Source organism: Coregonus clupeaformis, chromosome 1 (genome assembly GCF_020615455.1).
Source record: "Coregonus clupeaformis isolate EN_2021a chromosome 1, ASM2061545v1, whole genome shotgun sequence".
NCBI classification, from domain to species: Eukaryota; Metazoa; Chordata; class Actinopteri; order Salmoniformes; family Salmonidae; genus Coregonus; species Coregonus clupeaformis.
Window position 1 is genome coordinate 35,286,742 of NC_059192.1, and position 12,838 is coordinate 35,299,579.

A 12,838-nucleotide genomic window follows, 5' to 3' on the forward strand; every position below is an offset into this window, starting at 1 on the left:
ACCATTTATGTTGGGCTAATATACGTTTTCATGTTAATTTGGATGGGGGGGATTTACGCCGATCAGTCAAATTCGAATGTTTGAACTTGTAACGTGACTGCATGGGATGTATAGGCATGTGTCGTTTCGTTGCATCCAATGGCAGTGTCTGCGATAAGGTAACGTAATGAGCCTCTTGTGGATTTGACAGCTCGCAGTTCCGACACTGCCAAAACAACGCTATGCAGATGTCAATCTACATTTACATTTACATTTTAGTCATTTAGGGTGGTAGCTCTCTAGGTTATGCATATTCTATTGGATTTGTTAGCAATATTGACATGCCACATACTTCACTTTTTCCCCAGCCTACAGACTGTTGTTGGCTCAGCGGATAACTGTCTCTTGACTACTGTAAGAGCAGTATGTATAAAAACAGGCAACAGTGCCTTCCAGGACACATTCCCATGCATTTTGTCTTACCACAAGCAACACACACACACACTCAACCAGGGTTAAATGAATGAAATACTTTTTTTATTGAGTCAAAATGTCATATTTTATAAATATGTAAAAACTGGAATGATAATGAATTTATCGTTGCAGTATGATGCCGGGTTTGTATTGTGATGATAAACGGGGGAACCAGAGAGAAGAGGGCCGGATCAGCAGAGTGAAGGTGATTTGTCAAAATGAGTGGATGTGGCTCCGGCTGCTGGTCTGTCCAATCACCGCCCAGCAGGAAGTCTCCAAGGTTACGTGCCTGTGTGAGAACTTAGGAGTGCTAGCTCTCGTGCCACTCGTTCCATTAAGATGATTCAGTTATTTACTACTGAGTGGTGGACTGCGGAGATAGATGACACTCACGAACAGGAAGCTCAGATTGGACAGACAGTTTATTATATAATACAAATGATATATTGTTTATTAAATTATTAGGTTATAATAAAGTATTTTGTTTGTCCTCAGTGCTCACAAGCTGTGATACAGTGTTGGTTGATGTGTGTGTGTCAGCTTAAAAGTCGTTATCGCTCTCCTCTAAGAGCTGGGGCCTCAAGGGCCCCCTGGAGGGCCGGGATGGCTTGGGCGCCGGGACTTCTAGACTGTCGTTGTCGTCCTCCAGGTCCTCGTTCTCTTCCTCACCTTCCTCATCCTCGTCCACGTCTATCTCACTGTCCTCTGTCTGAAAGAGCAGACAGAGTTAGCTAACAAGGTTCGTACCTTAGCATGATAATGCCTTAACACAACCACAAGCCAAAGTCTGATGGGTTCTAGGAGGTTCAGGAAATTCTACACACATACAGGGTACGTGGAGTAATGTTCAGCTAGTGCTAATTCGACCATCTAGGGAAACATTTCACTGTGCAGTGCAACCAAACTCTAAGCTACCACCAATTATATGTTGCCATCTAATGAGCTAGCCAATCGGATCCACTTATGTGACCTGCTCAGTTCACATCCATCATGGCTAGGGGCAGTTAGATGCCACAGACTAGATCCCATGGTCCCACACCAACCTTTCCTTTCCTCTGTGTGGGGGCGTGAGGAAGTGAGTTGGACGCAACCGCTTTGAGCTTTTAAAATACGAATGGTGGAGAGAAAAGGAGAGAAATTAAGTGAAAAGGGGATAACATTGAGAAATATGAGATGATGAGGAACAGGATAGGTAGAAAGAACAGATGGGAGAGAAATGAGGAAGGGAAATAAAAGATTCTGGAAGGCTCTGTTTATCTAGCCAGAGAAGTCTCCATACACAAAGTCATGGGAGACAAACCCATCTCTAGACACTGGAGACTATAGCAACACTTACAACACACTCTCTCAGGAATAAATTACACGGATTACCAAGCACCTTTGCCTCCCAGTCTCATTTCTATTGGATGTACTGTCCTTTTGTCCTCACTCTCAGACTGACATTTTCCTCTATCGACTGTAATCATACCTCACCGGTAGGTATCACTTAATATGGAGTGAATGAGTTGAGTTTATAAAAAGGAGTGAATAAGAAATGTTCAGCGCTCGCCATCGTTATGGTTACCCCTTTACTGACCTCCTCGCTGTCTCCACCCTGCATGTTGCCGACGAGCCGCGCTCCACCTCTCCCTGTTAGGATAGAGGTTTAAGGGTCAAGTGTGATATGAGGTAGCTGGGTCCCCGTGGGACAGGGGTGGGCGACTCTGGACCTGGAGTTTTTTTTTGCTCCAGCCGTTCTGCAGTCTAACACACCTGATTCAAATACACAACCGTTTACTGTAGTTTAAATCAGGTGTGTTGGAGCTGGGCTGGAAATCGCCTGGCTGGAATTTGCCCCTCTGCCTTAGGAAAAGGGGTAACGTTAGAGTAGAGAGTTAGTACCTGTCATGGGGGCGTTTCTGGTGGGACGGGGTTTAGAGGGTCTTCGATCCTCCATATCACTGTCTGAACCCTCGTCCTCAGGGATGTCCATATCGGAGTCCTCGTCTTTGGCTATGGAGGCATAGAACTAGAGCATTGCGGCTAAGGGCAGTATGTATCTATTAAAGCATGGCATTCAAAGAATATTACATGAGCATTGCAAGCATCATTCATTTGACCTCTGAATAGGAATGATTACTTTTCTAATTATGTGTGAGTGTGTTTGAGCATCGATTTGAGTGTGTTTCATCAAGTGTGTGCTCTTGATTGTGGTTTATTGTGTGTGTGTCATCCAGGTATATGTTACTGAGTGTGTGTGTCACCTCCACTCCTCATCAGCCTCCTCTCCTCCTCCCGCAGTTTGTGCTGCATCATCCTAAGGGTGTTCTCAGTCTCCTGAGATAGATAGAGCAAAATAAAGAAGTAGATATTGCCTTTGGTACATCTGTCAATCACAATATATCAGCTAAGACCATGTTTCTAGGTAACAGCCAGTAGAATTCATACCAGGGGTGTATTCAGTGAGGTGAAATGTTCACAATGTTGCAGATAGAAAAGTTTAAAAAATAGAGTTGACGAGATTCCCTATTCTGCATGACAGACATTCACATCTGTTCTACATAATACAGTTAACAGCCAAAATAATGGAAACACTTGGGTAAATGAAAAATACAAAGTATATTAAAAGCAGGTGCTTCCACACATGTGTGGTTCCTGAGTTAATTAAGCAATTAACATCCCATCATACTTAGGGTCATGTATAAAAATGCTGGGTAGGCCATTATTTTGGCTACCATGGCCCCATCCACAGGGCACGAGTGGTCACTCAATGGTTTGATGAGCATGAAAATGATGTAAACCATATGCCATGTCCGACTCAGTCACCAGATCTCAACCCAATTGAACACTTTTGGGAGATTCTGGAGCAGCGCCTGAGACGGCGTTTTCCACCACCATCAACAAAAACCAAATGATGTAATTTCTTGTGGAAGAATGGTGTCGCATCCCTCCAATAGAGTTCCAGACAGTTGTAGAATCTATGTTAAGGTGCATTGAAGCTGTTCTGGCTCGTGGTGGCCCAACGCCCTATTAAGACACTTTATGTTGGTGTTTCCTTTATTTTGGCAGTTACCGGTATATTTGTGAACATTCCATAACATTGCACCCTCTTGAACAGGCCCCTGACGTCTATGGTACCAACCCAATACAACCCTATGACTGATGAGGACGCTCGCTCACTTCAAACCTCTCCTGCTCCAGTCTATGGTAGTCCTCCAGCTGCTGCTCCAGGAAGCTCAGGTTACGGAACTTCTCCACGTAGGTCTCGTACTGCTTCTGCAGGTCCTCCTCAATCTTTTCATACTCATCCATGAATGCTGGCCTGGGAGAGGAACAGGTGTGTGAGTGTGTGTGAGAGAGAGAGAGAGCGAAAGAGCGAAAGAGAGAAAGAGAGAGAGAGAACTAGTATGCACAAACACACACTGAGGAAAGTGCCAGCTGATATGTTTGTGCGCTATTGAGACAGTCTTTGAAAAATTAATGTAAAAATTTTTTTTTATCTGCAACTATTTCAAGAGTGTTGGACTCTTTCACTTCTATATTATGGGATTGTTGTTTCTTGGCTTCTAGACTAGCACCCTGCTCAAATGTATTGTTGTGCAAGAGAAAATAGTTAAGCAGTAAGCACGTTTTACCGTCATGCGTAACTCATGGGCAAAGTTGTGGAATTAACTTTGAAAGCATTGTACACGATATTCATTTCTAATAAAAATGAAATGATATATTTTTCTCTAACGCTTCCCAGGTATTTATGAACAAATATTGAGATATAGCATAGTGCACTGCAAATTAGCTATTTTATAGGTGCAGTCAGGACAGTCTTCGGGACAAAAGTTAGCCTATAGATTATATTATAATTTTAGGCCTGTACTCTATGGGAAATCATGAGTCTTCAATTTGTGGTCAGGTCTGACCATTTTGTCTGACTTCTCTTTCCAGGTGGTATGGATATGGATGGAAAGTTCGGTATCCTGGACATGCAGGTGGCCAACCTGCGCTCCACTGACCTGAGCATGACTTACTCCATGCCGCAGAGGCAGAGAAGCCATGTCAGATGAGAATCCTCCACCACCTATTGAGGGGGTTCTTTCTCTCCCGAACACCCAGCGCACCACTGTTCCAGGTGCCTCACTAACAGGGCTTCTGAGAAACAACACTACAATAGAGGCAAGGAGGGATACTAGTACCCGAGGCATCTCGATGGCACTTCCCCACTACCCTGAGACATTCAAATCCTGGGTAGTCTCGAAACAAAGCTGGGTCTGAGTGGAACTGGATTGCTGTGGAGGGCCGGTGTGGAGGGCCGGTGTGGAGGCCGGCGGGTTGCTTCTCAGGTTTTCAACCAAGAAGGGGAGAGGGTGAAAGGCCAATGGAGGATCTCGGACTATGACTACGAAGACGACCTCTGGCTGTTGGTCCTGTGCACAGTCCCAGTCTAGAAAAAGGCTCCGGATAGCAGGGAGGACAAGGAGGGGGCAGAAAGGCCCCAGCAGAGGAAGAGGAAGATAGAAGCTTCCAAGGGCAGCTCTGAGGACTCCGCCCCTCCAGGAAGCACCCAACGCAGTTGTAAAGTGCAAAGTGGGTGTGTTCAGGTGGGCAAGCAAGCGCTTGGCCTACCTGTTTAAATATATTCTCCGGTACTTTTGTATACTTTTTAGCCAGTAGTTCTGAAATTAGCATCCACGAGCCAAAAGTGGTCCCCAAAAAGTGCATCACAAATGTGCAGATATGTGCACCACGTCATTGCTCGGGCTCTACTGTGTGTGTCTTGCTAGCTGTCACTCAAATGGTGAGGGGCTGAAGCTCATTGGCTGAAATTTAAATTGCTAGGTGGCTGGCCCACATGGGGATAAATGTAGGGAAAATGGCGCCGCACAGCTTCCAGAAAACAGTTACTTTCAAACTAGGGATTTCGTGGCTAACTGAGGCAAGACAGTAATTCTGCTCATAGATTATGCATGCATGAACTACACATTGGCACATCCAAACCAAACGGGGAGGTTTAAAAAATACTTACTAGTCGCCAAAGTACCGGAGCATGTCTTTAAGATGCACTACAACAGCATCCAAGGATTCTCTAAACCACTCCTCTCATGTATATTACCTTACATAAAACAAATTCAATTAATTTGTTGCAACTTTACCAAGTGTGTGCTGTCCTTTTTTACTCAGTTATTGGGATTGTTTCTTGGGTTTTACAACCCTGCTATAATTGTTTTGTTTTTGCTTGTGAGAACAGAGTTGAGCACATTCCATCTATATCGATGATGTTTTGGTCACATCAAATGTCAATCAGAGCATAGAAAAACAAAGATGTATAGAGTTGGGTCACAAATCGGCGGCAGGTAGCTTAGTGGTTAAGAGCGTTGTGCCAGTAACCGAAAGGTCGCTGGTTCTAATCCCCGAGCCGACTAGGTGAAAAATCTGTCGATGTGCCCTTGAGCAAGGCACTTAACCCTAATTGCTCATGTAAGTCGCTCTGGATAAGAGCGTCTGCTAAATGACTAAAATGTAAATGTAAATCCACCTTAATCAATGTGCTACCGTACACCTTTCTGTCTGGATTTGCCACCTACAATGTCTTTAAACACCCACACCAGTAGAAATCACATTTATTGAGCTGAAAGATGATGGGCAGAGCTTACCCAACGATTTAAGTCAATAAGTAATCGTTTTAGCCCAAGTATGATATATTTGGCCTTGAAGTGACAAATCTGAACTGCCCACTTCATGCAAATCCGTGTGAATGTGGTGTCTTTTCCTATGATATGACATACACATAATTTTCAGCCTATGTGTTGTTTAAGGGCTGGGTTTTATTTGAACATTACCACCTACCAGCATGGAATTGTTTATTAATCAGAAACTGCTGCAAAGTGAGTCCTATTCGCGACTGAGATGAGACAAATACCCTTGTGTACACTTGGCCGCCTGAGAACATTTCAATAATATTTTTTTGCACCTCCACAAGTGTCTATCAAGATAATGAAAAGGCACCCGTGAAATAAAATTTAAGGAACTTATAGTTACATGTCATTTGCGGTGTGCATGATCATGAGCAAAGTCATTGTAGCCTATCATTTCACTTCCCCTGTGAAAACCATGAGCACGGGCTGACTTGGCTTTGCTGTACCACAGCCTGCCAGCTGCCTACCTACCAAAGGTTGCACCGTGTCCATTATAATGTAGAAAAACGCATATCAGCTATCTTTCAATAGTTCTCCATATTACCGGAGCTTCATCTTATTCTTTCTAATGGGCCGTAGGTGGTGGTCGTGGCAAATGAATGGTGTGGTCGCAGACTGAAATTTTAGAGGCCTTCCTGTTGTCCGCAGTGACAAAATGTTGCTGCAATTCTACACATTTGCCATGGCTTGTGCTATTTGAGCAGTGTTTCCGCTGCAGTCATTTATCTGTGGCTCAAAAATTCACTTTGAAGATGCTACAACAGTCCACATTTACTTTCCCTCTGCAAACAAAACAAGTAATGAATAGAAAATCTGACAACCCCATTGTAGAATAGTTTATCTATTTACCTCTTCGACTTGTTGTTGTGTGTTCTATGCGAGATAAATATTCCTCTCGATGCGCATTCAAGTTACGAGTGCCATAGGGAGGGAAACATGCATTCTGATACGCAGTCAATGCACAATTCTTGCAATCGTGAAAACAGCAGTTTTAATAGCCTTTGTTAAAAACGGGGGGATCCCAACTCCTAAATATGCGCAAACTGCACCATTTTAAACAGAGTTTTTAGCAGCAGCATGGTTAAGCTTATTGCCTTAGCTGCAATTCTTTGTGAGTGCATTGGGAAGAGTGAGGCTAATGGATTACATTTTTGGGGACATTAAAATTAATCAAATAAATACTAACTAGTTAAAAGATCATATTTGGGATCTAGCTAATGATTAGCCTAGGGTAAATGCTATGGATGTAACGATTCACCGATACCCATCGGTCCCTGATTCAAATGTTTAAGATACAAGTGTATCAGTCCGCGGACCCAAACTGATCCAAATGTAGCATGCATCGGTCAGAAAATGTATTCAAACATTACAGTGACAACTGATGCGCCTTCTCCTTTAGTGTCGAACTGCATACAACGGTGATGATCCATTGATCTACAAGTCATTTTGCATACCTAACCACCCCAGGCAGTATCCTTAGCCTAGTCAAACGGCACACTGTGCCCAGCTTCACGAGGTAGGCAGCCTGTTCCTGATCTTGCACATCTGCGCGGCACCTTCAGCATTCAAATGCTAAAATGGCTTGCGTGATATTAGGCTTTATTAGTTGAGTGACAACCTGTGTAATTTGCTAGGTTATTGTTATCTATGCGCAGTTGAAAATTGTGTTTTACAAGAATGAAAGTAAACTACCGGAGACGTCTGGCTATACATGCTGATCAGGGTTTACAATAGATTCTATTTTGACTGTTTAGGTTCACCATCACCAGTAGTTTTGCTTTAAATAATCAGTGTACTGTATATTGTCATTTTTAGATATACAGGGTGAAGTTGATCATTTCATAATGAGGATCACTTTTGCGTGGTGCAATGCATGGCCGAAGAAAGAAGATCACTCCGTAAAAACGTCCAAACTGTCGAAACCATTCGATTTTGAGATGGGGGTGAAATCCAAAGTTGTGCTATACAGTGGGGGAAAAAAGTATTTAGTCAGCCACCAATTGTGCAAGTTCTCCCACTTAAAAAGATGAGAGAGGCCTGTAATTTTCATCATAGGTACACGTCAACTATGACAGACAAATTGAGATTTTTTTTCTCCAAAAAATCACATTGTAGGATTTTTTATGAATTTATTTGCAAATTATGGTGGAAAATAAGTATTTGGTCACCTACAAACAAGCAAGATTTCTGGCTCTCACAGACCTGTAACTTCTTCTTGAAGAGGCTCCTCTGTCCTCCACTCGTTACCTGTATTAATGGCACCTGTTTGAACTTGTTATCAGTATAAAAGAGACCTGTCAACAACCTCAAACAGTCACACTCCAAACTCCACTATGGCCAAGACCAAAGAGCTGTCAAAGGACACCAGAAACAAAATTGTAGACCTGCACCAGGCTGGGAAGACTGAATCTGCAATAGGTAAGCAGCTTGGTTTGAAGAAATCAACTGTGGGAGCAATTATTAGGAAATGGAAGACATACAAGACCACTGATAATCTCCCTCGATCTGGGGCTCCACGCAAGATCTCACCCCGTGGGGTCAAAATGATCACAAGAACGGTGAGCAAAAATCCCAGAACCACACGGGGGGACCTAGTGAATGACCTGCAGAGAGCTGGGACCAAAGTAACAAAGCCTACCATCAGTAACACACTACGCCGCCAGGGACTCAAATCCTGCAGTGCCAGACGTGTCCCCCTGCTTAAGCTAGTACATGTCCAGGCCCGTCTGAAGTTTGCTAGAGTGCATTTGGATGATCCAGAAGAGGATTGGGAGAATGTCATATGGTCAGATGAAACCAAAATATAACTTTTTGGTAAAACTCAACTCGTCATGTTTGGAGGACAAAGAATGCTGAGTTGCATCCAAAGAACACCATACCTACTGTGAAGCATGGGGGTGGAAACATCATGCTTTGGGGCTGTTTTTCTGCAAAGGGACCAGGACGACTGATCCGTGTAAAGGAAAGAATGAATGGGGCCATGTATCGTGAGATTTTGAGTGAAAACCTCCTTCCATCAGCAAGGGCATTGAAGATGAAACGTGGCTGGGTCTTTCAGCATGACAATGATCCCAAACACACCGCCCGGGCAACGAAGGAGTGGCTTCGTAAGAAGCATTTCAAGGTCCTGGAGTGGCCTAGCCAGTCTCCAGATCTCAACCCCATAGAAAATCTTTGGAGGGAGTTGAAAGTCCGTGTTGCCCAGCGACAGCCCCAAAACATCACTGCTCTAGAGGAGATCTGCATGGAGGAATGGGCCAAAATACCAGCAACAGTGTGTGAAAACCTTGTGAAGACTTACAGAAAACGTTTGACCTGTGTCATTGCCAACAAAGGGTATATAACAAAGTATTGAGAAACTTTTGTTATTGACCAAATACTTATTTTCCACCATAATTTGCAAATAAATTCATTAAATATCCTACAATGTGATTTTCTGGATTTTTTTTTCTCATTTTGTCTGTCATAGTTGACGTGTACCTATGATGAAAATTACAGGCCTCTCATCTTTTTAAGTGGGAGAACTTGCACAATTGGTGGCTGACTAAATACTTTTTTTCCCCACTGTATATTCATTGCCTATGTCATAGCTAATTTTCAAATGATATATAAATATTAATACTTTACTAGCTCAAACACTTAATCTGCAAAAATGACAAGTTAATTAGTCCCGTGTAGCTCAGTTGGTAGAGCATGGCGTTTGCAACGCCAGGGTTGTGGATTCGATTCCCACAGGGGCCAGTATGAAAATGTATGCACTCACTAAGTCGCTCTGGATAAGAGCATCTGCTAAATGACTAAAATGTAAAATGTAATTAGTGGGTGATGGGGATTTCAGAACCAAATGGGGGGACAAAAAAAGGTGGTAGTGGGGTGGTAGATGCCTAGTCTCCCTTATGGCTCAGCTCATGTGCCTACATAGCACATACACCATAGACACACTTGAACTCCATCATCAGCAGATTTTAATTTAGAATGGAAAAGGAATGTTTATGCAACAAATGTTACTGCATCAAATAGTTTCGCATCAAACTGAATCGCATTGATTCGTTCTCTAATCAAACCGACTCATACCGAATCATTTCAAACTAAAACGTATCGTTCCTGTATCGTATCGGAACCCATGTATCTAGATACCTATCAAATCGTCTTGAAAGGGAAAGATGCACATCCCTAGTAAATGTAGATAGGCAACCCCATGCTTCAGCCTATTTATTTAGAGCCAATATGCTGCATCAGTTGGGCTCCAAGGTGATAATGCTTATTGTTATTAGCATACCTGAAAATATGGACCATGCAAGGTCCAATATGTGAAATTAATTTCATGGTCCAATATGTTATTGGGCCATGAACTTCTCGAGGTGGAAATTAAATCTTAGATGGTGTCAGCATAATTGTATTTTCATTCATTTTGGAGTACAATGTCCTTTTAAAAATTCACCAGAACTGAGCATCTCAGTCCTACATCTAAAATCTCCGGGTGGGACCCCGGACCCTCTAAACAAAACAAGGAGACCCACCCTTCAACGAATTAAGGCTGTTCTGAGGGCAAAAGGGGGGGGTGCAAATCAATATTAGGAAGGTGTTCATAATGTTTGGTACACTCAGTGTATGTGATGTGAGTAATATTCTATGAGATAACAAAAAGCGATCTGCTCTGAATATGGTTGAGTTAACTTAATTGCCACAGAAGTTTCTCTTAACTCACCGTACACTCTGTAGAGTCTGGAGTCTCTTCTGATTCCTCTCCAGCTCCTGTTTCTTCTTCTCCATTTTGGACTCCAGGCTGGTCTCATCGGAGGACACGTTGTTCAGCATGTCTTTGGTTTTATCCACGCTTTCCTGGACCACAGAGCAAGACACATATACATTAGCTAGAGTAGCTAGAGAGTGAATGGTGGTGGAAAAGACAGATATGAGCCGTGTGTGTGTGATGTGTCTCTCAAGACAATACACACCAAAACTTCCTTGATGGCTGCTCTGAGGGCCTTCTCTGTCTCGTTGATCTCCAAGGGTCTGGAGATGGCAGCAGTTCTCATCTCCTATAATGAAAAGAGACAGGATCAACATGATAAGGTTCAACTCTCAAAGACAACATGTCATTATAATTTGTCAAAGATATTCTGGTGAATAATTACATAGACATTCTTCTCCAAAGTTTGTGGGTTTAAAACGTTTAAGTAACCAGTGTGTGCCTATCTGCAGTGTTCCAATGTCTTCTCAAATGAAGTGCCGTGTCAAATATTTTAAATTATACAGACGTCTTTGGTAACATCTCCACATATTGGGGGGCTGTCAAACTGTCACCCGCAGTCCCAGAGATACAGTCAAAACGTCTGATTGCTTTCCCCAGCCGTGGTGTGTTTCTGAGCCTGTGTGTGTTTCCTTCACCCTCAGGTCCACCTCCTTTCCCAGCAGGTCATAGAGCGACGCTCCTTTAGACGTGATCTCCGAGGCCAGCTGCCTCGCTGCCTTCAGGTCTGCAATCTGGATCACAGACAAGAGAAGGAGAATTCGGAGAAAGCCTGGAAAAAAGTACATTTGAAAACACTACCACGTGATACACAAAATAACAATCTTTCATGACGATATTGAGTTGTTTTTCTTTCTTCTTTTTGTGTGTGCAATTTTCATGATGGTATTCCCCAGCCACAACATCAATAACTAAATATATTGTATGAGTGTGGCAAACAGTGGCGGCTGGCCGATAGAGGGCGCTAGGGCGCCGCCCCCTTAAATAAAATTATTTAAAAAATAAAATAAAAAATAAATAAAAATAATAATAATAATAATAAAAACATCAGTATGTCAATATTTGTGTGTTTGAAATATGGAATGCACACAGTAATATGTGTAAGATATGATAGAAAATCATATTCGCAACCTTTCCTCTGCCTGTCAAACGCCTCGTCAGCTCTGGGCGATACAGAAAGTGCCCCGAGGAGGCGGGTCTACGTAGCAGTTAAGCCAATTGCTAATTTAAGATATGAATGTATGACATAAAATGTAGCCAATCAGCGATCTTAAATCGAATCCAAGGAGGGCGATTATTTTATCGCCCCAAGCTCGCCCCTGATAAAATAAGGACCGGGCTCCAGTGGCGCCATTTTTACTAGACGACAATGGCGAGCGCAAACGTTACTCCTCCAAGACCCAACCCTAACTCGGTGAAATCTCTCCTCCAAGATCCGTTTGAGAGGAGAACTTTGTCAGAGAAAGTTCGGGTGAAAGAGCTGGGCCCAGATCAACCTGACCTCTCAATCAGACAGCAGGCTAGCGAGAAAGGGAAGCAGTATATGCGCGGCTTCTCCCGTAGCTGGTACACCAGGAAGGCTTGGCTAGCTGGGTGCACTGATGCTAATGCTTTATTTTGCTTTCCGTGCTTGCTTTTTAAAACGACGGGGTCAGATTCAGCATGGACAGGTACCGGAGTGAGGGATATGAAGCACCTGTCAGAGAAGGTAAAGAAACATGAGAACACCAGGGCACACATGGACAACTCTGTAAAGCTAGCTGTATTAGGAAGGGTGAACATTGCTACGCAGCTGGATGACGGCCACAGGATTGCGGTGAGGAAACACAATGAGGAGGTGGATAAAAACAGGCACATTCTATCCAAAATTATCGATTGTGTGAAGTTCTGTGGGGCTTTTGAGTTGGCCTTGCGTGGGCACGAGGAGACTGACTCCTCGGACAACCCCGGCATTTTCCGGGGCTTA

General features: G+C 43.3%; 1 protein-coding gene across 2 annotated transcripts in view; it reads right to left on the bottom strand.

The window, feature by feature from the left end:
* Nucleotides 1-494: 494 nt before the first annotated feature.
* Nucleotides 495-12,838, bottom strand: part of cluap1 (clusterin associated protein 1) — a 40,113-nt gene continuing 27,769 nt past the window's right edge. The window contains exons 6-13 of one of the 2 annotated variants that reach the window (XM_041877477.1): nucleotides 11,511-11,606; nucleotides 11,078-11,161; nucleotides 10,828-10,961; nucleotides 3,613-3,754; nucleotides 2,697-2,769; nucleotides 2,335-2,445; nucleotides 2,030-2,082; nucleotides 495-1,162 (exon numbers count right to left, since the gene is read on the bottom strand). In XM_041877477.1, coding sequence (XP_041733411.1) covers nucleotides 995-1,162; nucleotides 2,030-2,082; nucleotides 2,335-2,445; nucleotides 2,697-2,769; nucleotides 3,613-3,754; nucleotides 10,828-10,961; nucleotides 11,078-11,161; nucleotides 11,511-11,606 — 861 coding nt within the window. In that variant the 3' untranslated portion in view covers nucleotides 495-994. Of the gene's footprint in view, nucleotides 1,163-2,029; nucleotides 2,083-2,334; nucleotides 2,446-2,696; nucleotides 2,770-3,612; nucleotides 3,755-10,827; nucleotides 10,962-11,077; nucleotides 11,162-11,426; nucleotides 11,607-12,838 lie in introns of both variants that reach the window. The other variant, XM_041877468.1, reaches the window with a different exon arrangement.